Source organism: Boleophthalmus pectinirostris, unplaced genomic scaffold (assembly GCF_026225935.1).
Source record: "Boleophthalmus pectinirostris isolate CB_2022bp ecotype Guang Dong unplaced genomic scaffold, ASM2622593v1 HiC_scaffold_23, whole genome shotgun sequence".
In the NCBI taxonomy this organism is placed as follows: domain Eukaryota; kingdom Metazoa; phylum Chordata; class Actinopteri; order Gobiiformes; family Gobiidae; genus Boleophthalmus; species Boleophthalmus pectinirostris.
The window spans coordinates 19,485,600-19,510,726 of record NW_026571207.1 but is presented as its reverse complement, the minus strand read 5'-3'; the positions used below and the strand labels follow the sequence as shown (position 1 = coordinate 19,510,726).

The following is a 25,127-nucleotide window of genomic DNA, read 5'->3' as shown; positions in this document are numbered from 1 at the left end:
ACACACACACGCACACACACAATAAACATAATTGCATACTGAAAAACAATTTGAGTCAGTAAGGTGTGAGCAGAAAATGCATACAGGTAAATCAACTGGTGAGCTCATTAAAAACACCTCTGCTGTCTCCTCCACACGCTGGTATCTTTGATGTCTTTTACACATTTATCTCTTCTACAATCTCCATTTTGCCGGGAGCATCCTCCTCTTACACATAATATCCTTTTTTCCTCACTGTCAGTGTGGCTTCATAAGCTGATATGACACACAGAGGTACACACATACCTGAGCGGCCATTACATACAGCACATGCCCTGGGCGCCGGGTCTAACTCTGATGTGTCTTTATGCGGTGTGATGAAATGGTGATTAGCTCTTGACAAAATGTCACATTAAGAGGAGAGGGGTTGAGAAACTGTCATGTACAGACTTTTAACTGGCACCTTAACAAGACTGAACGAGATGATTAAAGACCCAGGCGCCTGTTTAATAAAGCCATTTGACACTCATTTTTGACACTGCTGGATCACACAATATTAGTGTGTAGTTTAATGCTTTGCCAACAAAATGAAATAAAATCAAGCTTTTGACACCTCTCTCACTCCATGCATAGGTCAAATATTAATGCTTTGGTAATGGTTAGTCTACAAAGGTGAAATGGTGTTTTGCATTTATTTATTCACGCCTACAGCCTACGTGATCACACTTGCAAATTATAATGTATTTTGCCAAGATGTCCTGTACTTGTACTTAGAAAACCATATTAAAATTGTTTACTCGTTTACTATTCCCACATTACAATATTTTTCAAAAATGCATTACTGTATGTTTTAAGTTTGTTTTTCAATTCAAAATTGAATTGGCCATTGGTCATGGTGTCTCAAACCTTAGGGGTCATAATGACCTGGTTTCTGTGACTTGCATTAGTTTTAGGCATGCTCAGACTTTCAAAAGTGTGACTTAAAAAAACAAGAAAGAATAAGAAGCTATCCCCAAAGCCACATCATGTAAAAGTAACTGATGCATATTATTTACATGCTCTTTTATAAATAATAAGCCATATTTAGAAAGGTGAATAAGCTCTCCTAAATGAGTTATCCTGTAGCTGTGATGGCAGTGTGCTTTCACTTGTGAAGTGTGCTGAAGTGTTGTCTTACAGGCTCTAAATTTAAACCAATGTGATGAGTTTTGAAGATTTTAACATAAAAGCCATGGGTACTGTTAAATTGTTCTTGTTAGTGTTAGCGCATACTAATGCTCCTCTCGGTCACATGTTTTTCTTCAGATGTCAAGAAAGCTGAGCAGGGTTTTTTCATCTAAACACCTAAAAAGGCGTTTTCTGTCGTGTTGAATCTTCAGCGTCTTACAGCATTATGCATCCTGCAAAGAAGTGCCACTTAATTATTGAATGCCATTTACTCTTCTATAAATGGATTTAAGTGACATTATTAAGAATATACCCGAAAAGCTTCTGTGGTAAATCTGGATGGTGAGCGAAGACTCAAAGATTTATACGGTTTATAAATGAGCATGTTTTGTGGGAGAGCATTTAAATTTCTCACTTCTAGGGGTTGTGGTCCTGTCAGGAACTTGCTTGTCATTACAATTAAATTTATTTACAGATAAATATTTTTATGGTATGGCTTTTATGGTAAGGTTTCAGGGACATGTCTCTAAAGATTTGCATAGCCTGCTTTTTGAGTGCCAAGAACTAGACTGGTGACCTTCGCAACGGGAAAGAATAATCAAACTATGGAAAGGGACAGGATGGTGGCAAATGTTGAAAGCTGAAAGGAGGGGGCTGTGGTCAAGCAGTGGCATAGTTTTGGTTTCAATTGTGTTAACGAGACAAAAGGGTTTTTTGTTCACTAAAAAACCTTTTGTCCAGTTGACAGAAATGAATCTTTCTTTTTGAATCTTTCTTTTGCTATGTGTCCTACCTGGACAATGAGGGATTACACTAACTTCTTTTATATTTGTCTTTTTGTGTAAATCACTTTTTTTTTGTTATTTATGTTTTGTTATTTCAGTTTTCTAAAAGCTTGACACAAAATGAATCAACATTTAAAGTTTTTTTTTTTTTTTTGGAGAGAAAAAAAACTTGAATTCCCTTTTAGTTATAGTATGTTAGTTCTTCTGTGAGAGTGAGAAATCTGTCTCTGTCTGGCCTTTCCTCACAGTCACGCCGAGAGCAGTGAGGCGCACTTCTCTGGGGAGGCAGCTTCACGGACGTCTTACTCACACTTGGCAGGGAGGCCGTACGCACAGGTAATCTTGGCTTGTCCGGTCTCACAGCCATTCAGAGAGGCACACTCTTTCTTCAGCAAGGGACCAGCGGCTCGATGGATGGCTCCGTCCACTAGAGAGGAGACAAAAGAGGGCACAAAGAGTTGGCCTACTTTGGAGAATCACTTGTAATGAGGAGACTTGCACATCAGCATGTTTTAAGTGCCTGGTAGGCTAGACCAAAGCAGTAAACAGTCTGAGTTCATCTACTTGCTGCCTGGACATGTTACCCACTAGATTTCTAAAGTCCATCCTCAACAGTTTACTTTCACCACTCACTCACATAGTTAACATGTCACTTCAATCTGGAACATTCCCAAATGCGTTGAAAACTGCGGTCATTAAGCCTCTCCTAAAGAAGTCTTGATGCCACAGTACTGAACAATTTCCGACCCATCTCAAATCTGTCCTTTTTTGGCAAAGTCCTTGAAAAAGCTGTTTACCAACAGTTTACGAACTTTCTCCAAATAAACAAGTCCTTTGATGTTTTCCAGTCAGGTTTTAGAGCCCACCACAGCACTGAGACTGCTCTTATCAAGGTGACAAATGACATCCGCCTGAACACTGATGCAGGCAAAGTCTCAGTCTTGATCCTGTTAGATCTTAGTGCTGCTTTTGACACTGTCGATCATGGGATCCTCTTACAGAGACTAGAGGACTGGGTGGGCATCTCTGGTACTGTACTAAACTGGTTCAAGTCCTATCTAGAAGACAGGAAGTATTTTGTTGAAATTGGAAACTGTGTCTCAGATCACATGGCCCTGGCCTGTGGGGTGCCTCAGGGGTCAATCCTGGGCCCCATGTTGTTCAATCTCTACATGCTGCCATTAGGCCAGTTAATAAGCAGCAATAATGTGTCCTACCACAATTATGCAGATGACACTCAGATCTACGTCTCTCTGGCAGCAGGAGACTATGGACCAGTGGAGTCACTTGGTCACTGCATCCAACAGATCAGTGTGTGGATGCAAAACAACTTTCTCCAGCTAAACTCTGACAAGACTGAAGTCATAGTGTTTGGTCCACAGAAACAAAGGGACAGTGTCAGCAGTCACCTCCAGTCTCTCTCTCTAAAACCTTCAAATCAGGCAAGAAATCTAGGGGTAATAATGGACTCAGACTTGAACTTTAACAGCCACATCAAATCAATAACATCTGCAGCCTTTTACCATCTAAAAAACATAGCAAAAATCAAAGGTTTACTGTCTAAAGCAGACTTGGAGAAACTTATCCATGCGTTTGTCTCCAGTAGGTTAGACTACTGTAATGGTCTGCTCACTGGTCTCTCAAAACGAGCTGTGAGACAGCTGCAGAACATCCAGAACGCTGCAGCTCGGGTCCTTACTCAAACTAGGAAGTACGAGCACATAAGTCCTGTGCTCAGGTCTCTGCACTGGCTTCCTGTGCCTCAGAGAATAGAGTTTAAAGCAGCTCTGCTTGTGTACAAGTCTCTCCATGGCCGAGCACCAAAGTACATCTGTGACATGTTAGTGTCATATGAACCATCTCGCACTCTGAGGACCTCAGGGACCGGCCTCCTGCTGGTGCCCAGAGTCAGGACTAAACAAGGGGAGTCAGCGTTTCAGGTTCATGCAGCTAAAACCTGGAACAGTCTTCCTGAACATGTGAGACAGACTCTTCTGTGACGCTGTTTAAATCCAGGCTCAAAACATTTCTGTTTAACTGTGCATATAACTGAAAGGTTTTCAATCCACACTCCTCTCTCCAATTTATGTCTCTCTTTTTAATTTTAATCTTCATGATTATTTATGTTTTGATTTGTTTTTATTATGATTTTAATATATTTCTTATTCTGTAAAGCACTTTGAATCACTTTGTGTACGAATTGTGCTATACAAATAAACTTGCCTTGCCTTGCCTTGCCTAAACAGAGAAGGAACAAAGCTGTCTGTTGTCCCGGGCCCCAGTGTTTAAGGGGCCCAGAATTGGACTCTTTTCCTATTAATTTATATGAAAGGAGGGGCCCCTGTGAAGCTTCTTGGCCTGGGCCCCCCAAATTTATATCGATGGGCCTGGGACAGTGGGGTTGTCATGGCACACGGACCAGGATCATATCGGACTTTGAAATAGGGCTGCAGAATTTTGGAGAAAAAAAATGCATTTGCAGTTGTGATTAGATTTGTGATTAAAGTAAATAAAAAAAAGTGTGAGTTGAGTGCACATTGTAAACAACTCAAGGAGTATTACATTTTGTGAGAAGACTGAAATACAAACTAATACAAGAATCCCATGAATTTCAGAACTGCTAACAAGGCTTAGCAGTTTTATTATTTGTTTATACTACATCTATTGCCTAAATAATTGCAGTCTTTGCGATTTAATTTTGATATATTGTGCAGTTTTCAGCACTCCCCCTGTCTTTTCAAATGAACTCTTCACTCCAAATCCTCCAAGCATCTGCCAGCCAGTTTAATAGATTTTAAGGGTAGAGCGTTAGTTAATTACTCAATTTACAGCATTATTACGGACTCAGCTGACTTTGACTACTTGGTCAATTACACTTTATTAATTACATTTTCATAAATCTACATAATACCCAGAGATGTGTTTCTGTCTTTGATCCACAACGTTTCTAAAGACTGTGACTGTGTTCATTTCCAAAAGGGCAGCGAAGTAGGGAAAGCAATTTTTTACAGCTCTGCCAATTACTGCGGCTGTTCAAATCAAGCATGCATTTGGTAAAATTTAAATATTTACGATATTTATTCAGTGCACTAAACCTCCAGAGCCACAAAATATTTACTTAAAATCAGCCTTTAGTCTATATAAATCACACAAAGAGTGGAGATATGCAGAGGAAAAAGGAAAAAATGCAAGACTGATGTATGGGAAGTAATGTATAATATAGGTAGCTACTTATAGGTAGCTACTGATATTTTTCATCCATCCATCCATTTTCGTCCGCTTATCCGGGGCCGGGTCGCGGGGGCAGCAGCCTAAGCAGGGACTCCCAGACTTCCTTCACCCCAGACACGTCCTCCAGCTCCTCCGGGGGGACCCCGAGGCGTTCCCAGGCCAGCCGAGAGACATAGTCCCTCCAGCGTGTCCTGGGTCTTCCCCGAGGCCTCCTCCCGGTGGGACATGCCCAGAACACCTCCCGAGGGAGGCGCCCAGGAGGCATCCGGAACAGATGCCCGAGCCACCTCAACTGGCTCCTCTCGACGTGGAGGAGCAGCGGCTCTACTCCGAGCTCCTCCCGTGTGACTGAGCTCCTCACCCTATCTCTAAGGGAGCGCCCAGCCACCCTGCGGAGGAAACTCATTTCGAGCGCTTGTATCCGCGATCTCGTCCTTTCGGTCACTACCCAGAGCTCATGACCATAGATATACATAGAGATACTTGAACTCCTCCACTTGAGGCAAAGACTCCCCACCCACCCGGAGAGGGCAAGCCACCTTTTTCCGGTCGAGAACCATGGCCTCGGACTTGGAAGAGCTGATCTTCATCCCAGCCGCTTCACACTCGGCTGCAAACCGCCCCAGTGCACATTGCAGGTCCTGGTTCGATGAAGCCAACAGGACAACATCGTCCGCAAACAGCAGAGATGAAATCCTGTGGTCCCCAAACCGGACCCCCTCCGGCCCCTGACTGCGCCTAGAAATTCTGTCCATAAATACAATGAACAGAACCGGTGACAAAGGGCAGCCCTGGCGGAGTCCAACATGCACCGGGAACAGGTCTGACTTACTGCCGGCAATGCGAACACAGCTCCTGCTCCGGTCATACAGGGACCGGACAGCCCTTAGCAAAGGGCCCCGGACCCCATACTCCCAGAGCACCCCCCACAGGACACCACGAGGGACACGGTCGAATGCCTTCTCCAGATCCACAAAACACATGTGGACTGGTTGGGCAAACTCCCATGAACCCTCGAGCACCCGATGGAGAGTGTAGAGCTGGTCCAGTGTTCCACGGCCAGGACGAAAACCACACTGCTCCTCCTGAATCCGAGGTTCGACTATCGGCCGGATTCTCCTCTCCAGTACCCTGGCATAGACCTTACCGGGAAGGCTGAGAAGTGTGATCCCCCTATAGTTGGAACACACCCTCCGGTCCCCCTTCTTATACAGAGGGACCACCACCCCGGTTTGCCAGTCCAGAGGTACTGTCCCCGACCGCCACGCGATGTTGAAGAGGCGTGTCAGCCAAGACAGCCCCACAACATCCAGAGACTTCAGGTACTCAGGACGGATCTCATCCAACCCCGGAGCCTTGCCACCAAGGAGCTTGCCAACCACCTCAGTGACTTCGGCCAGGGTGATGGATGAGTCCGCCTCCGAGTCCCCAGCCTCGGCCTCCTCGGAGGAGGACGTGACGGTGGGATTGAGGAGATCCTCAAAGTATTCCTTCCACCGCCGGACAACGTCCCCAGTCGAGGTCAACAGCTCTCCCCCCGCACTGTAAACAGTGTTGGTGAAGAACTGCTTTCCCCTCCTGAGGCGCCGGACGGTTTGCCAGAATCTCTTTGAGGCCGTCCGATAGTCCTTCTCCATGGCCTCCCCGAACTCCTCCCAGCTCCGAGTTTTTGCCTCCGCGACCACACGGGCTGCAGCACGCTTGGCCCACCGGTACCCGTCAGCTGCCTCAGGAGTCCCCCGAGCCAGCAAGGCCCGATAGGACTCCTTCTTCAGCTTGACAGCATCCCTTACTTCCGGTGTCCACCACCGGGTTCTGGGGTTGCCGCCGCGACAGGCACCACAGACCTTACGCCCACAGCTCCGAGCAGCTGCATTGACAATAGAGGCCGAGAATGAAGCCCACTCGGACTCCATATCTCTGGCCTCCCCCGGAATCCGGGAGAAGTCCTCCCGGAGGTGCGAGTTGAAGGTCCCTCTGACAGAGGGCTCCGCCAGACGTTCCCAACAGACCCTCACTACACGCTTGGGCCTGCCAGGTCTTTCCGGCTTCCTCCTCCGCCAGCGAACCCAACTCACAACCAGGTGGTGATCAGTTGACAGCTCAGCCCCTCTCTTCACCCGAGTGTCCAAGACACGCGGCCGGAGATCAGATGACACGACGACAAAGTCGATCATCGACCTCCGGCCTAGGGTGTCCTGGTGCCACGTGCACTTATGGACACCCTTGTGCTCGAACATGGTGTTCGTTATGGACAAACTGTGACTAGCACAGAAGTCCAATAACAAAACACCACTCGGGTTCAGATCGGGGAGGCCGTTCCTCCCAATCACCCCTCTCCAAGTGTCACTGTCGTTGCCCACGTGGGCGTTGAAGTCCCCCAGGAGAACAACGGAGTCCCCGGTCGGTGCACTGTCTAGTACCCCTCCCAAGGACTCCAAGAAGGCCGGGTACTCTGCACTGCTGTTCGGCCCGTAGGCCGACACCACAGTGAGAGACCTGTCCCCGACCCGAAGGCGCAGGGACGCGACCCTCTCGTTCACCGGGGTGAACTCCAACACACAGCGACTGAGCTGTGGGGCAATGAGCAGGCCCACACCAGCCCGCCGCCGCTCCCCGCGGCCAACGCCAGAGAAATGGAGAGTCCAGCCCCTCTCAAGGAGTTGGGTTCCAGAGCCCAAACTGTGCGTGGAGGTGAGGCCGACTATATCCAGTCGGTAACGCTCAACCTCCCGCACAAGCTCAGGCTCCTCCCCCCCCCAGCGAGGTGACATTCCATGTCCCCAGAGCTAGTCTCCATGTCCGGAGATCTGGTCGCCGAGGCCCCCGCCGTCGACTGCTGCCCAGATCTCTCTGCACCGGCCCCATATGGATCCTCCTGCGGGTGGTGGGCCCACGTGAGGACGGCCCCACGTCGCTCCTTCGGACTGAGCCCGGCCGAGCCCCGTGGGGGGAGGCTCGGCCACCAGGCGCTCGCTGGCGAGCACCCACCCCAGGCCTGGCTCCAGGGTGAGGCCCCGGTGACGCCAATCCGGGCGACGTAACTGGCCTTGCTGGTACACTCATCATAGGGGCTTCTGAACCGTTCTTCGTCTGACCCGTCCCCCCGGACCTGTTTGCCTTGGGTGACCCTACCAGGGGCATGAAGCCCCCGACAACATAGCTCCCGGGATCATTCGGGCACTCAAACCCCTCCACCACGATAAGGTGACGGTTCAAGGAGGAGATATTGATACTGATATTTTTATTTATTATAATTTGTGGTGGACATAGTTTGATTCTTGTACCATCTTTGATCCTTATTCCCCAGGTATATTGTCCCCCTATAAACTTAGTGCCATTCACAAAAACATACCCAGTCATAAACCCAAAGTTTAAAAAAGGTTAAATTTAGTACACAAATATTTTTCACTATGCTGGCATGGGCATTAAATGTGTATACCCATTTTCCAGACATCCTATTGAGACTGTTTTGACAAATGCAATCAGATGTACTGTATGTCCCTATTAGGAATTCACCTACATGTGACCTGCTCTCCAGCCTCAGATTGGAAGGTTATAACAAACATTTTGATTGAAATCTCTTTTGTGATTGGTTTATGAAAGTCCCTGGGAGCAGATGTTGAAGTCTGAGGGGTTCAAAATGTTATCTGACCTCTTTTGTTTCAAGTTTTCATCTGACATGTGGCTTTCAGAACTGGACCTCACAGTGAGCAAAGGCTGTGAAAGACGATTTTTGAACATTCTGGTCAGGATCCTTGGCCACGCAGATGTAGTTGTGTGTGTCAAAGGAAAGGAGTCGCATACACCAAGACGCTCCATGGTGTTTGTGTGAATGGGCCTTGAGGTAGCACACACACCAACTCCGAAGCGGACCAACTCTGAAATAGGAACAAGTGCGATAAGGCTGCCAGATGAAAAAGGAGAAGTTGAGAGCGAGGGAATAAAGGAGCACAGCAGATGTAAAAACGTCTGAGGAGGAGATAAGGAGTAGAGGAAAAAACAGGGAAAGAAATTGAACTCCAGTGAAAGTCAACAATAGTGTTTTTGTTTTATGAGTATTGTGTGAGAGATACAGTACGTATACAGTTATGGTGTGGAGTAATGCACCGTGGCCTTTAAGCTGCAGTCTTCATGGGTGGACCACATAGCCTTGAGCTAACACACTGCCTTTTGACCTTATGAGGCTACATCACTCATACATAAATAAAACTGCATAAAATGTAATGCTAAAAATACAGCCAGAAATATACTCCCTTAGTAAATGCGCATATGGAAAATAAACTGTCGAGTTATGCCAGGCTAGCTAGCCTTTATTGTGTTAATGCTTGAGCCTGAAGAATAGTTCAGTTTTTCTGCTAAAGAGGCCATGTGATTTACAATAGCCAGCAGCCATTCACACTGCCCATAACTTCATAACTTATAGATAAATGGATAAAATAGCCTACTAAGGTACTGGTCATGAAAGTGATCTAATTAAATGTAATTCAAGCATCATGAGCATTATGACCCTTCAGTTGAGGGTCATTGTGTCTCCATGGAGAGTGTTTGGTTATTGTATTGCCTGGAATTATTTCACAGTAAGCCATTTAGATTTATCTCTCTCCATAGAGCCAGGTAAGTTATAAGTCAGACTTGTGGACAGGCATGCTCACTCACAGAAAGAAAGCATCAGTTGCCATACTGTGGAACATTACATGCAAATCAATAGGATCTCGACAGTGACAAGCCGGTGGCAAAATTCTAAATTCACCAAAGCAATGTTGTTTATTTAAGACTAAAATTACTGATATATTAATCGACTAATGAAAGCTAAACAAAATAAATAAAACCAGTGGAGACTAGATCCAAGCTCCAGGCTTTTTCAATCAAAATTAAAATTGGCTGGCAAAATAAATACTGTTGTCAATGTCAAAGTAAATGGGAAGATTACCAATACCACATTTAATTTGATGAACCAATAAGCTTGGAAAATAAGTTAGGAGTTTGTTTTTGGCATATAGTATGCGTAAAGACGAGCTGTGGTAGAACTGAGTTTGAATATTACCCCATCTTAATTCCCTGCAGTTGTTAGCATCACACAGTCTCACAGTGCCTGCTCTACAGTCATCCTTCGTAGCGTCCCATCAGACTGGAGCCTTGGTGGGAGCTGCAGTAATAGCCCAGCAGGATCGCCACATGATGCTGACACTTCAATAGGACCAGGACATGAAGGGGAGACATGAGAGGTGCAGGGTGCTAATCAAAGAAGTGTTTGAAGCAAAGCTGGATCTCAACCCCTGTGCTGTAAGACTTATGTCCAATAGTCTGATTTACAGTCTACAAGGGAATCCATGTTACCATTTAGTTCAAAATAACATCCTGAGAGCGCTCTGTGGATTTGTATTGTCTCCTGTTTTAAGCCAATTTCATAAAACCTCTGAGGTAGGAGCAAATTTAAACAAACAAAAACTTTGGTTTGGGTAATAAAATATTGAGGCCACCCAGACCTCTCCAAACTATGTGTAGGAGTTTTTAATGTTAACACACTGCATGGTGCTGAAAAAAAATTGAGATTTTATAATTGTGTTAATTGTATGTCAATTTGATCAGTGTAATTTCTGAGTGAGATTGTTATCTATTATTATCCTACCATGTATAGTGTTGATATATTTTAATGGTGGTTAGTAATTAATTAAAGAAGGATACCACTGAGTGTGAAATGTGGTGCCAGTGGCGAATGGTAAAGGAAATTGTCTCCACTTCTTCACAATCAGCTCTAATTGGCTACACCTCACACCACCAGAACCAACACTTCACAGAGAAATCATCTTATATCTCAGGGTTAAAACAATTTCTGTGAAAGCACCACCAGAGCTTACTTTAAAGAGGAACAAGAAGGAATATGTTCACTTACCTCACTATTGTTTCACAGGATCACGAATACTACTACTACATTAATACTGTTACTTCATAACATATGTGCTCCATTACTATTAGTTCCTGTTCGATGATGAGAGAACATGCCACCCCAAAAACTCGATTTTATTCCCTTACCCAATGGTTTGACAAATTAACCACTGAGCACCACAGTAAATTTACATGTTTTAAAAAAAGGTTTATTATTATTCAAAACACAGCAATCAGTTTTCCCATTGATTAAAATTTGTAAAAGGTATGAAAAATAACTACAAATGGATGATGATGCTGACAGATAAACAGGGAGAGCAGTGAAAAGCTCAACAGGACAAAGAGAATGGGCTTGGAAGGGGATCAAGTGTGAAAAAGAGAGAGTGTGTATGGCTAAAAACAAAGGGGCTAGAGATGAATGTTAAGCAAGGTTTGTGCGATAGGCTTGAATAAAAAGACGGCGATGGATGAATGGGCGCAGGGAGGGGGCAGATATGAGGGCTTTGGCGTGTGTGGACCAGTGCGCAGCCGGTAGCCAAGGAGAGGTGTTTGTGTGCTGATGGGGGGTGAGGGAGGGTTGAGGCAGAGTGAGGGGGAAGACGGGATTGCGACTGGGAAGTGATAATTGGTGATATGCTTACCTGGCGAAGAGCCCGCAACCCCCAACAGGGCACACAAACAAATAAAGACTTGCACACACTGACGCACACCTGCCTGCAATGTTACTCAGCAGGACAGCTATTACCTCCTACAAGACACTCGCGCCCACACACAGGTAGATTGACATTAGAGTAAAACTAATCCCAAGGTCCCGTCTGTAGAATACTAATATGGCCGCCCTTGCCAGCTGACCTCTTATAGGCCAAACAGGCTGTCCGTCAAACTAATGGGGCGGAACGCTGGCATATTGCTTTCCCACAATCCCTCAGAAGAGCCAGGACACTCATTTACTCCAGTCAGCTTGTTGCCAAGGCAACATTTAGGATGGGTCTGGCGGGGAGGATGCACTTTCTCACACACAAACTTCATTGCGACCTGTTAAATGCTACTACAGTGAACTTGTGCATCACTAACACACATTGAGACACAGAACAGTTGAATTTATGCATGCAGCTGAGGCGCTGGCATCACTGTCAGAATATGGAGCGTGTTCTAAGTGCTCTCTGCTGCTTGTCTCATCAGTGCTGCCCCAAACCAATCTCACACTCTTCCCACAGCCTTCATCCACAATACATGGCCCTTTGTTCATTTGCTCAGAAACAGGAGCAGACAAGACCATCCACTTACTTCATTTTTCTGCACCTCCACAGAGAGCTCCGAGATCGCCATCAAACCCCATCCTATTCGGAAGGATTGATTATACATGTCAGGGCACACCCATTCACTCAGGTTTCAAAATACTGCAAAAATGTTCATGTACCTTCTATTTCCTCCATTTATAAAATTAAAAAGTAAAAGACGTTGCATATTATGTACTTTTTGTAGTGATTCTACTTCCAAAGCTTATGATATTCCGAGTGAGTTAGTGGCTCCCTCACATCCTGTGCTCTCGGTCCCCATAGACCTACAACAGACACCAGCTGCCTGTCTTTCCCTGTCGGTTTGTATCAGTCGGATCACTGGGTTGAGATTACAAAGGTGCTTCACATCATAACAAGTGAAGGGCTTTGAAAGTAAGTCCCCCACTATAAAAACCCCATCTGAAAATATTTTATAAGCTGTAACTGTGAACATGTTCTGGTAATTTCTTTATTTTTTCTCTAAAGAAGAAGATTACAAAGTAGACAAGCATGGAAATGTCACCTTTTAGTTGAAATTGCTATTATTTAACTAACAAACCGTTCACAAATAACATGGTAGTGGCATTCAAGTGTGGCTGCGTACTAAAGCGTCTCTGCAAAAATACGTCCTAATGAAATATTTGCAAAGCTTGTACTGACTGTGTTGCATATTGTAAAAGGTATTTACTTAAATCTGATTGCTAACCAGCTAATTCCCCAGTTTGGCAGTATTAGAGCACTGATGACTAATAGTAGGGGCTCAAAAGGTTAATTGGGGCCAAAATGCCTTTTATGCACTGGGTGAGTTAATCCCACGATGGGACACTGTTCCCTTCAAGATCCCAGGAATAATCTTAAATGGTAAGAACCACATCTGAGGCTCCAATCTAATGCAACAATGTGCCCACAGATTTAGCCAAAGCAAATTCAAATTCAAGGCTAATATAATTCTGAGACTAAATTATTCAAAAGAAGGAGGTGTGTATGTGTGTGTATTGGAACTGCTGCACCCAGCATCATAAAGAGAATCTGCACTGGATTTGTGACAGTCTTGTCGTCATTTGCATTTGGACGTGCTTTTTTTTGCATGCAACAAGTGCAGGACAGGTCCTGTAAATCAATGTGGAAACGTGTGTCTGTGGGTTTGCCACATGGTTCAGTACAGATCAGTGACATGAATAAAAGAAATATTACAACTAGAAGCACAAAGGGAGTTCTGTGCCAACTTAAGGCATTGACTGGTGATTTTATAGTTCAAGGGTACATACTGAGTCCTCCATTTCTATTTTCACAATTGTGAAGAATCCTCCTTGCTGAAGGCTGCTTTTGGCCCAGTGTAATGTTGAATGTGTGGAATAAAATATATATACATATTTCTATCACAGTCCCATTACAAGAAGAAAACCAAAAAGCTATTAAAGATCAATATTTCCTTATTTGAATTATCAACAAACCCCCTTGTGAGAAATAATATGATACAACAATAAAATTGCATTATGATCATGTAAACCTATTATATATTATATATAATATTTACAAGTATTCCTTTATAATAAGGGGCCACATATAAATTAAATTGTAAGCTCGCAAGGCTTGTTGTTTGTTTTGAATTAGGTAAACACTCCCGTTTCATTAATGGTAAAGTGAAATCCTCAGGCTGTTATTCAAATGGTAAAACTAGTATTTACCTAAAGGAATAAAACAGTAATTCAGATGTCTCTAAACACCTGCCTCATAAATACCAATCGAGTTAGTGCACCTGCCTCAGCTTCAGTTTAATTACATATGGTTTCTTTATGGCAGGCTCTGTGTTGGGCTCAAATACTGCCATAGTAGTTTTCAGCCTTGAGGATTATTTACAGTGACTCATACTGTGGTAAATGGGTTCACCTCCTCTTCCCAATAGACTCCTTATATTTTTTACTCAGGTCTGATGACATTTCAGTGCAGGCCATACACACAGGAACCCATCAGTGCTGCATGTGCTGGTCCCAAAGGTGCACGTTGACATATGGTGACCCAAAAGAAGAAGCACAACATAAACTTCAAAGCCCGAGCTCTCAAAATTCTAATAGATTCAAACCTCATATGTATAAAGCTCACTGTATCAGCTTGGCTGACTCAACCTCTAATCATTGTCTGCTTTTCTTTCTATTTGTGAAATCAATTAAAGGCAGTGAAACGGCTGATAAGCACCTGAATGGGAGAGCATCTGCAGAGAGTGGACCTAAACAAAGGTTAATTTCCTGTCCTTGAGTTAGCTGTTGATGCGCTGCTCTCATCCACATTCAAGTGAGAAAACAATGTGTGCAGGTGTGCTCCTTCACACAATGACATTTACCCAGGTACCCTTGAGATCCACGAGGACGCCTTAGTAAAGGCCTTTTGTTGGATTGCATTGGATGAAACAATTCGCAACAGCCGAATTAGTAACTCTTTCGACATAGTTTCACTGAATGGAGTAATAAAGTCTCAACTGACTGCCTTCATTTTATAGACTGTTCAAGAGTATTATTTCCATTTTGTGAGTAAAGAATATAATAATACCGTGATTTAATGGTTCACGTTTAATGTAAAGGATGTTTAATTTTATTTCTTCTATTTTTGACTGATAACTTATTAATTAGATAAATAGTAAAAGGCCTGGAATTGCCAAGAACTTTGTGATGCAATACATATACTGATACATGGTCAACAGGGTCCACAGTCCTCAAAAAAATGATTGCATCATTAATTTAAAAAAACAAAAAAACACCCAGTAATAAACATCAGTGCCTTATTTGAGATGACACGAGTAACTAATGCAGATTTTAAGTATTGTTCAGCATCTATGTGCTTTTTAATTGGGAAGCTGTTAGTGTATATTATTAAAACATTTATAGATAACATGGAGCGACCATTTCAGTACCTCAGTTTAATTTTCTGATTTGTCCATAATCTATGGCAAGAAGACCTTTGCAATATAAGATTTGATTTCTTTTTTCCTACATACAGCTCATCATCTTTCTCCCTACTGTGTTGTTTGCTCCATTCACTCCTCTGTTTCTATCCTTGCCCCGATCTCTAATTAACACCTACAGTAAGCTGGATCTGACTGAGCAAACCCCCAAGGACAGCGCTGGAAACACAGTCGGAGGGAGGAAAATAAATACAATAACAAAGAGACCAGCGATATTACCACAGAAAAAAAGACTAAAGAGAGACCCAGATGGAGAAGAAATTGTGTGAATTATGGATGCAGTGGCAAAATGACTATGGCAACTGAAGAAATATTAGGGTGCTTCTGATTTCTGCGGCGCCTCCACTGCTCAAAGACTTTTCAAAAAACATCTGTCTTTTTTATCACACAGTGAAAAATATGAAACATTTAAGCAGATCTTGTTTGGGAGATGTCAGCTGCCCATGGAGTCTGTAGCCTAGTATGGAGCTCACTTTGGGTAGATTACAGCTACTGCAGGCGATGCTCTTTGACAGTTACATGCTCAGTGTAAATAAGTGACTTTATACAGGTGTGTCAAAATATATTGCTATGGTGACAGTTCCACGGTATAGGGCACTTGCATACACTACTTTGTATAGGGTTAAAAATGACTGTGCCGAGTGGTCTGACAGGCTAAAGCCGTTTATCTAAATGAAGAAAAACAACCACAGGCAAATGCGCCCAAATTTGCAAACACTCACACACGCGATGCCAGGTCGAGAGCGTGCACGTATTTTAGTGAATTCGACTGGTGCATTAGTGGTACAGATTTATTACAAGTATCGATTAGCCGTGAACGTCTGACATTGCGCGCACACCGTAAAGCACTGAGTCAACAATACACTAAAAAATGAGTGTTTATGTGCGCTAGACTTCAAACCTATAAATTATAAACAATCGACTTTGCACCTGCTCACAAACACACAAGCAGACACAGTGTGGCATTCAAATGCACCTTGAACACCTGCCACAACAAAGAGCTACCTGCTACTAAAGACAAAACAGAGCACTGCTGGGATGCAAAGAACAGTGTGTATATCCTCAGAGAGGGAACAGTCCTTTCCCTTCTGAGGCATTTTAGGTTTTTTAATTTTCTGAAAATTATTTTGTTGGTAATGGCGAACTGAGAAAAAGGGTTACTTACCTCCTCCTCCTCCAAGTAGAGAGTTGTTGGCTGAAAAAAAATGAAGAGAAAAGTGTTAGCTTGAAAAAGTGGGATTCCAAAAGCAGAAAAACAAAGTCAAAACAAGATAGTCATAAAATAAAGGTAAAGAAAATATAAAGTTTAACTTTATACTAATATAATAAAATCAAATGTATTATAATTATTGGCAGTTTTCTCAGGTGAGTGGACAGGGCTCTACCGCTGAGTCACTGAAACCCTGATTACAGTATTTTCCCAGGTTACGTGCTGAGACACTGAAAAAAAAAGAAGAAAAAAACGTTTTTTTAATAGTGCAACCTTTCCACAGAAACAGTATATACATTTTCATTATTTCTACGGTTATAGCTTGTGGCATATTGAAAGCTGTCCATATTTTAAAATAAAAAGTATGTTAACCGAATTCAATTATTCCACTTCATTTCAGCTCCAATGTTTTACCTTGGGATTTCTTTCATACTCTCAGATTCACCCTTTAACCAAGCTGAAAATTACTTTGCTCTGGGCTTTGTATTCACGAATAGCTGTGTTTAAAGCACTTTTCATTGGTGTATATTGGTGCCGTGACCTGTTTTATTGCGATCCACACACGTTCAGCCACTAACATATTTTTGTTGTTTATTAAGGGAGCCATTCTACAGTGTGTCCTTCGGCGGAATGCTTTTGTGTCAGCATTTCTGTGGGTCCAAGTCTTGAGGGTGAACTGCTCTTTTGCCAGTGGTACACTTTATGGTATTCACCTGGCGTCTTCTGTATAACTGGGTCCTTATTAGAAACAATAAGACACTACAAGTCACTATTAATGAAGTGGGTGAACAAGAAGCCCTGCTGCCTGCTATGCTAACAAATAAACTCATGCAGAGGATCACGTCGAGAGCCCGGCACAAGCTAAAATATCCCAATTTATCTCCCGCTCAAGTCAATCATCAACAGAGTTTTTACAAGGCTAACGAGGAGCTTTAGCTTTATAGCAACATAATGAGGTCTTTTTGGAAGCACAGAGAGTACACGATACCGCTAGTGCATCTCAAATGATTTTCCTTCCCGTTTCAATGGGAGTTATCGTAAATGTGTGTACAGTTTCTAAATTGCTGGCAAGTGTCAAGACTGGCTGCTTCTGCCATGTGCAATGTCCAGGTTTTTTTTATTTTTCTTTCCTCACCAAGAAATGTGTAGTCAGCAGTGCCAGCCAGAGTTCATCTGCTGATCTTTAAGGAAGTTTCCAACCTGGTTGAGCTGTAAAAAATGTTTCCAATATGTTTTGGGTCTGTAGATCACATTTTGGTGCCAGTGATATGATTTGTGTGTGAGTGATGGACTAGGAAAGGCTATCTGGCATTGTTAGGTATTGTAACTTGTTTTACTTTAAACTGTAAAAAATATGGATGCAGTTGTGATGAAGAAAACTATTTTGACAATTCTGAATATTTAAAATTACTTGATTTAGTTTTTGTTTAGCATGTTTTAATCCTTTTTGTTCATTCACTTCAACCCAGATAACATTTTTGCTTGAATGGAATTCAAGTTGCTGTACAAAAAAGGGATGATAGCAATAGAATGGATTAAATAGTAGCACAATAACTGAAAAGTTCAAACCTTGTCCAAGAACAAAAACAAAATATAAACTATTATAATATATTTTTCATCTTATACTGGAAGTTATGTTTTATAATATTTAACATCACACATCCCTTAAAATCAAGTTAAAAACAGCATTCATTTACTTTCCTTTGTTTCTCAGTAAGTTCTAAATCTCATTCATCCGTCTTTATTTCAAGACTTATGTGTTTGCCTGAACAGCTGCCTCGCTAACATGGCCCAAAGAGGATTTGTTCACACACAAATTTGGAGACATTAATGTGCTATGTCTTCCAAAGTGAAGAGACAAAACGTCAAGTTGTACAATTATAAACTGTGACATTTTTTCAGATGCTGAGCTTGTTTAAGAGTTGACAGATCTCACAGCTCATCTTGGTGTAAAACTTCAGACAAATAAAAATGTCTTCATTAGGTGCCCCATATCAGTTCTGTGCTAATTAGCCACAAGCAGCAGAGCAATGGTATCACTTATTGAGTCCCATTACAAATTGTTGTGGCAGTGAAGTTTTTGTGTGTTGAAAAGTTTCATTTTTTTAAGGAAGGACAAATGGGCCCTCATGAGAAGTGATGACGCAGCTACCGAACCGAACGGAGCACAGTGGGTAGTTGTTATATTGACAGAAATTGGTTAAAGATGAGAAATTACGTTATCTTCATGGGTATCAAAGCAGGTGATGGATCTTCTACAGCAACTGCAAATGGTATTGGACTCCTGAGTAAAAATATTTCTAAAAAGGTGCCGCTATCACATTTTTCTTTTACCCAGAACAGGCTTTAGTAATCAGCACATCTAAATAAATCAGACTAAAGTTGTCCATAAATTATGCTTTGTGCACTGTGCAATAATGTATTGAATACTAACAGAAAAACTTTAGATTGCTCTGATATGGTTTATGCCCCGTTCATTCACACAGAATATGTGTAAACAGCTTTTGTTAAAAAAAAAAAAAAAAGTCTCAAGGTCTCAAGGTCTGGTGAGTGCTTGGGCCCTTCTAGAAGCGTGATTCTCAGAGACCAATAATATGATTTCCTTGACTGTGTCTTTGTGAATAGCTCCACACCTCCAAACTTAACAGAAGTTTGGATGAAGTAAAATTTTAGTCTCATTTGACCAGTGACTAGTTCAAAATGTAAAATGTTGGTCAGTAAACTTTAAAAAGAAAGGATATGAGGCCCAAAAACACCGGCAGTGCTTTTTGGTCATCGAGTTTCTAAATAGGGATGTAGCAATAAACGAAATATTGTGTTATTGTATTTCTGGAGTCTCACAGTGGTGTTGTGGGTCATCAAAGACATCAAATTACAAGTCTCTTTGCTTGCATTTGTTGTTATGGTTCCTTGGCTCTGTTTCAGTCCCATCTACATGATGAAATGTAGTTCTTTCAAATCTTAAATATTTGTATTATGACAGCAAAGTAGAATACTCACATTTGTGTTAGCCTTCACAAAATAAAAAAAATACCTCAATAAATATCGTACTGTGAGACGCATATTGTGAAAATATCATATTTAACATTTATGACAATAACTGTCCAGAGTAAATTTAAAAAAAGGAGTGTATATAGAATTTGTATTTCTACTATTTGTGTCCCCAGATACAAGGTTCAAATCAAATATTGCTGTTGAATTATTCTTAAATACAAAAAGAATGTACATGTTGTCATTGAGTAACCCAATAATGATATTCAGACAATATTATATGAATACAAAATAAATGTGCTGACCATGTCTTGCCGCAACTGGCTGACGGTAGATCTTACTCTATTCTCTGATATAGTGAAACATGAAAAAGGTGAAATCAATCTCCTGTTAAGTCATCCTCACTCATACCTATCCTTCTAGTTCATCCCATATATTTTGCCACCTTGCTGCTTATATTATTTCACATTTTTCTTTTGTATTCATTTCTAAAGTAAAAACATTTTATACATTTACATACCAAAGTTTTCTAATCTATTCATCTTATGACTACAAAGCACTTAAAATAAATCCAAAACCTAAGATTAAATTGCTTTATGCTTTGAATCTCAATGTGACATTATTTGCAACTTGTTTTATTGCTGCCTTCTGGTCTGCAATCAGTGGCCTCTGTAGCGTGATGAATTTCTTCCAGTAAAACCGTATGTTCAGAGCAATAATATGTGTGGACAGACGCCCGGTCCCTTTTCTATCTGTAAGTGATATTTTTAGATTACATTTTATGTGTGCAACCACAAAGTATTGTAGCTGCCGGAAATGTCACACTGAGGTGACACAATCTGTGTTTGGACAACTATCAGGAATACAGAGCACATCCCGCCAAATGTTAATGAAATGGCTTTTGGATGGCATCTTGTTCACACTGTGTAACACAAGGCTACAAACCTATACCCGCTTCTGTGCTTTTTTCTTCCTTTGTACACTTTGGGGATTTTTCAGATGATTTTTGTTATTTTCTACAACTGGCTACAAAACTGTTGACTTTGCAGGCGACATCACAGAGTGAAAATACATTTCTTTCTATTTATTCTTTCATTCGTTGTAGTGCAACAAAATGATGCCTTAAAGCAGGAGCAGTCTAAAAGAAGAGCATTGCTCTGCTCATTTGTGAAAGTCGACAAGACTGCACTACAAAGACATGCAAAGGGTGCAGAATTGGAGAAAGATGAAAGAAGTGGCATGGTGCAGCATACGCTCTGACGGCCCCACACTTCAAGGATTAGGTGCTAGGATTTAGGACAGGTACAAACACTCTGGACTTCTAATGTGTGCAGGCAACATATGGAGGTTCTTGGCAAGCTTTCTCTCTCAGAAATGACCTGCATATTTTCTGATAAAACTAATCAACACCACACTCTCTGCTCTGACTTAATTTTCAAAATGAATGAAGTGCTACATTTTTCCTTGGGTTTCACTTTGAAAGTTCAATGCCAGGTCTCGCTGAAAAATGTTCTGAAAATTTCAAGAACAAAACATTTCTTTTACTTTAGAATGGGTCAAAGTTTTGTTGGCAAGTTAAGTCAATTAGCAACCAATAACAATTAGCAGTTAAATGTGCAAAAAGCTGTGAATGACTGAAGCTGAGATACCACTTTTCATTCTTTTGTATAGGAAGCTTTTATAAAACATTTGATTCTACAAAAATATTAAACATACTCAGATTTTTATGTAACTGAATGCATCTAATGTATTTTGTCCAAAAACATATTCAATCTGAAGGATAAAGAAATAGCCCTAAAGAGCACACTTATTATGTAAATGACTTGGGGCAGTGAGTGCATTTTAAACTTACTAGGTTAGCCTCCTAGAAATGCTGGAGTCTCCAGAAACCTTTCACATAGTTAATGGCGCAACAGTAGGGATAGGAGATACTGAATATATTTAATATCTAAATATTTTTTTTGCATTATTCTAATTCTACATTCAGATAATATTTTAAAAATGCATTTGCATGTGCTAAAAATGTGACTATAAAAGACTTGAATAGTCTGAATGGAAAAAAAAAAAAAATCACAAATGTTCAAAAATATCACTTATACCTGTTTGAGGGATTACACCTGGCGTCTGTCCCTTTTTGAGGTCATTTTTAATAGCTTTAATTATAGACAGTGTTGATATGCAAAATTTGCACATCTCCAAAATAACAATTGTATTTTTTAGATATATAGTTATTTGCTTAAAAAGATGCAACTAACAGTGCAGCTGAGCAACTAGTGAAGGAAAACAAAGGAAAAAACCTCAAGATTCACAATCATATTTCCATATATTATATAAGGATGGCATCAACACAATCGTAGACAGTTGCATTTCACTGTTTGGGTTACCATGGAGATGCCAAAACCCAAAGGTTTGTTACTGAAACCTTGTTAATTAGCGAGAGAGAGGAGAGAAAGAGAGAGGGGCTATGCACGATACTCCAGGGAAAGTGTTTCACCATCTGTTAAAACCCACGTGTAGCCTCTATAGCTGGTCAAGTGTGGATCAGGCAAACAGTCTGTAGATAAGCCTTATAGCATCACACAGTTCCAAAAGCAAATACTCCTATCCCTCACAATATGGACCTGCACTTTACTACTTCCTTTACTGCAATTAAACACCTAATTGGAATAGTTAATAGTGTGAGCAGGGCTAAATAAAGCAGCCATAGCATCTGTGGCTGAGACACGCTAATTATCGGAGCGGTGGAAGGCAGGAGGGCGCTAAGTTATACACACACAAGAGGGGAGGAGTGTGAGGTGTCAGGGGGGAGGCAGGGACTCAGCGCACAGTGCAGAGTTGAACAGGGACAGACGCGTATAGGACTTAATTTGCCGGGATCATAAAACAACAAGATGGAGTCGATCTTCTGAGGTGAGTAATCAAATAAAATAGCTACGGGTTTGAAAAGTGATGCTAAATGTTCAATACTAAGAAGTCAGGGTGAAGAAGTTGGCAAAGAGTAGTGTACAATGTGCTAGCTGGGGCACCTGTCTGCAAATGTCTAAGTTCTGAAGAAGTAACGTGGAAGTGCACTGTAATGATGATTATTATTAAAACTGCCTGGAATGTCCTCTCCTTGAAGCCTTTCGTTATAGCAGTCCTCCATCTTATTTTTCCTTTTTTCCATGCACTCATGCACAGCCTCTTATTCCCCAGGCCCCAGTGCAACCTGTTTGTCTATTCCCCCTCTCCCCCTCCCATTCTATCTCTCTCTATCCCTCACTGCTGCTATGCTACCCACCTCCTTCTCCCAGCTCTGCCTGGGCTTATACCACTTTCAGCCTTTAGTCAAGCCATCATTTAGTGAGTCCACTCGAAAATGCCAATCAAAATGTTGCTGGATGCAAATTACATAATTTAGATTTAAATAAAAGATAACTACGAGTAGAAAATACTCATTCATTCATCACACTCACCTATAATATGATTTGACAGCACTGGTCAGAGCAGGGACTTAACTTTTTTGTTTGTGGGCAAACACTTTACCACTGAGTCACTGCCACTTGAAAACATATTCTTCAACTGAGATTTTGGATCAAGAATGATCAATATGACAGGGGTCTGTGAGGAACATAAATGTTATATTTTGGAAACATAGGGCATAAACTATAATGAAGAGAATTGTTGCTGTTTAACAGGTAAGTGCTGTTGTGACTGATAAATGCTAAATGTGACTGATAAATGCCTAACACACTGTAAATCTCAGTGGACTAAAATTATTAGAAAGAAAATAAAGGTCTACTTTTTTCAGTTAATACCCTAGAAGTGAAAATATGTTTCAGTATAACATTTATTTGCCATTTCACTTTTGTTTAATGCTTGAAAACTGAACCGGCCAGAGCAGGATGCAGGGCAGACTGGTTGTTTGTCAAATGGATGCTAATGAACAGGAGTGTGCAGTGCTACAGTAACAACATTAGAAATCCCCAACTCTAAGACGAGATCCTGATCCTGACATGATGCAAATCATCTGTCAAATGTGAGCTGTCTGTCTTTAGTCTTTGTTTTCACACAGAATGCAGAAATAAACCCAAGTGACAATGAGTCAACATAAAAGTAATAGCAGTGGGTACAAAAAATCTATTGGCAAGATTAGCTGTAGGCAAATGGGGGACAAGATCAGGCGAGAGTATTTGGTACCTTGTAACACAGTGCTGAAACATAGGGCAATTTTGAAAAAAAAAAAAAAAAAAGATGCCTATGATTTTTCTGACAGGCACAGCAGTTGATTTTGTACTCACATTTTAACAGTAGGATTCTGTTTAGACCACACTTTTATGCATCCAGGAGTGATTTCACAGAAGACTGAAATATATCAACAACAACTAAACTAGTACATAAAATTTATTTATTCATTCATTCATTCATTTTTGAGTGCCCCTTGAGATGTATCATCTCTATTTCAGAACATATTTGAGGTCTAAATTACAATATTGACAGGTTTTAAATACATAATAAGATAAGGATGTTATTTTGTTTGCAGAGGAAATTATGGTACATAAATCAGTTGCAGTATTTGGTGATTTGCTCATTTTGACCATTCAAATTGCAATTTTGATTTGATTGTGATAAATCTTGCAGCCCTGAGAATGTCCTTTGGGAAAGTCTGGCTGTTTGCCTTTATTTAGGCTTTACACACTGCAGTGTTTCTATTTAGACAGTTTAATGAGTGGGACAGAGTGGAGTAGAACCGGGGGGTGCTGCTGGTGCAGCTGCCCAAAGCCCCTGGGCCCACCAGCCCACATGGGAGCTCTCCAGAGTGGGCTGTACCCCCCAGCACTGTGAGCAGCACACATGATGGGGACATAATGTGTTTGCACCGTGCTCACTGTGACTAATTCCCTCAATTTAAACAATATTGTCATGCATACAGGGCTTTGATTGTTACAACAGTTCAAAAGTGGATAATCTTTCATTAAAATCATTGGTCACTCAGAGTCTCTCACCACGGTGTTGAAGTCGTTGTAGCTTACTGTGGGCTCAGGAAGATTCTCTGAGACAGTGTGATGCAAATGCATTTTATTTTAACACAAGTCGCGCCCTAAACCTTTCCACCTATTCCCCCCAAGGACGCCTCTGGCTATATGCACCAATGTTCTGGCTGGGAGCATGGGCGTCCCCACAGCCCCCGCTAAAGTCAGGGCTATAGTGCGTATCTGTCGAGCGCAGCGGAGCTGTTGGTAGCCTAATTGCTGGACCATGGTGACCCGCTGAACTTTTAACAGAGCTTAAAAGTGCACGGCCCCTCTCTGCCTGCCCAGACAGACATAAACAATACGGCGTTTTTTGTTACTGATACGAAAACGGCGAGGGTTGTTGGAGACAGTGTGCTGGAGGCTGCACCTGTCAGCGCGACACTAAACACAGTGATACATTTGAACGCGCAGGGCATCCTCAGCCTTGGAGAGATGAGACCGGGCGCAGGAGAGAGAGTGGTCGCACCGCTGAGGCGGACGCGGGGTGTGTGCTGAGCTCATGGGAAGCGGAGCGCTGTTCAGGAGGACCTGTAGTGGGGAAGTTGAGCGGATAAGTGACTGACAGCGGAAGCAAGAAGACGCAGGGGAAAAGACGAGACTTTAGTGGAGGCGCTCCGTTCT

At 42.0% G+C, this 25,127-nt stretch overlaps 1 protein-coding gene across 2 annotated transcripts in view; it reads right to left on the bottom strand.

Annotated features, from left to right (window-relative positions):
- The window catches only part of macrod1 (mono-ADP ribosylhydrolase 1), an 85,060-nt gene that overhangs the window by 24,465 nt on the left and 35,468 nt on the right, over positions 1-25,127 (bottom strand). The window contains exons 4-5 of one of the 2 annotated variants that reach the window (XM_055159143.1): positions 16,456-16,485; positions 2,242-2,358 (exon numbers count right to left, since the gene is read on the bottom strand). In XM_055159143.1, the coding sequence (XP_055015118.1) occupies positions 2,242-2,358; positions 16,456-16,485 (147 nt within the window). The remainder of the gene's footprint in view (positions 1-2,241; positions 2,359-16,455; positions 16,486-25,127) is intronic. The other variant, XM_055159144.1, reaches the window with a different exon arrangement.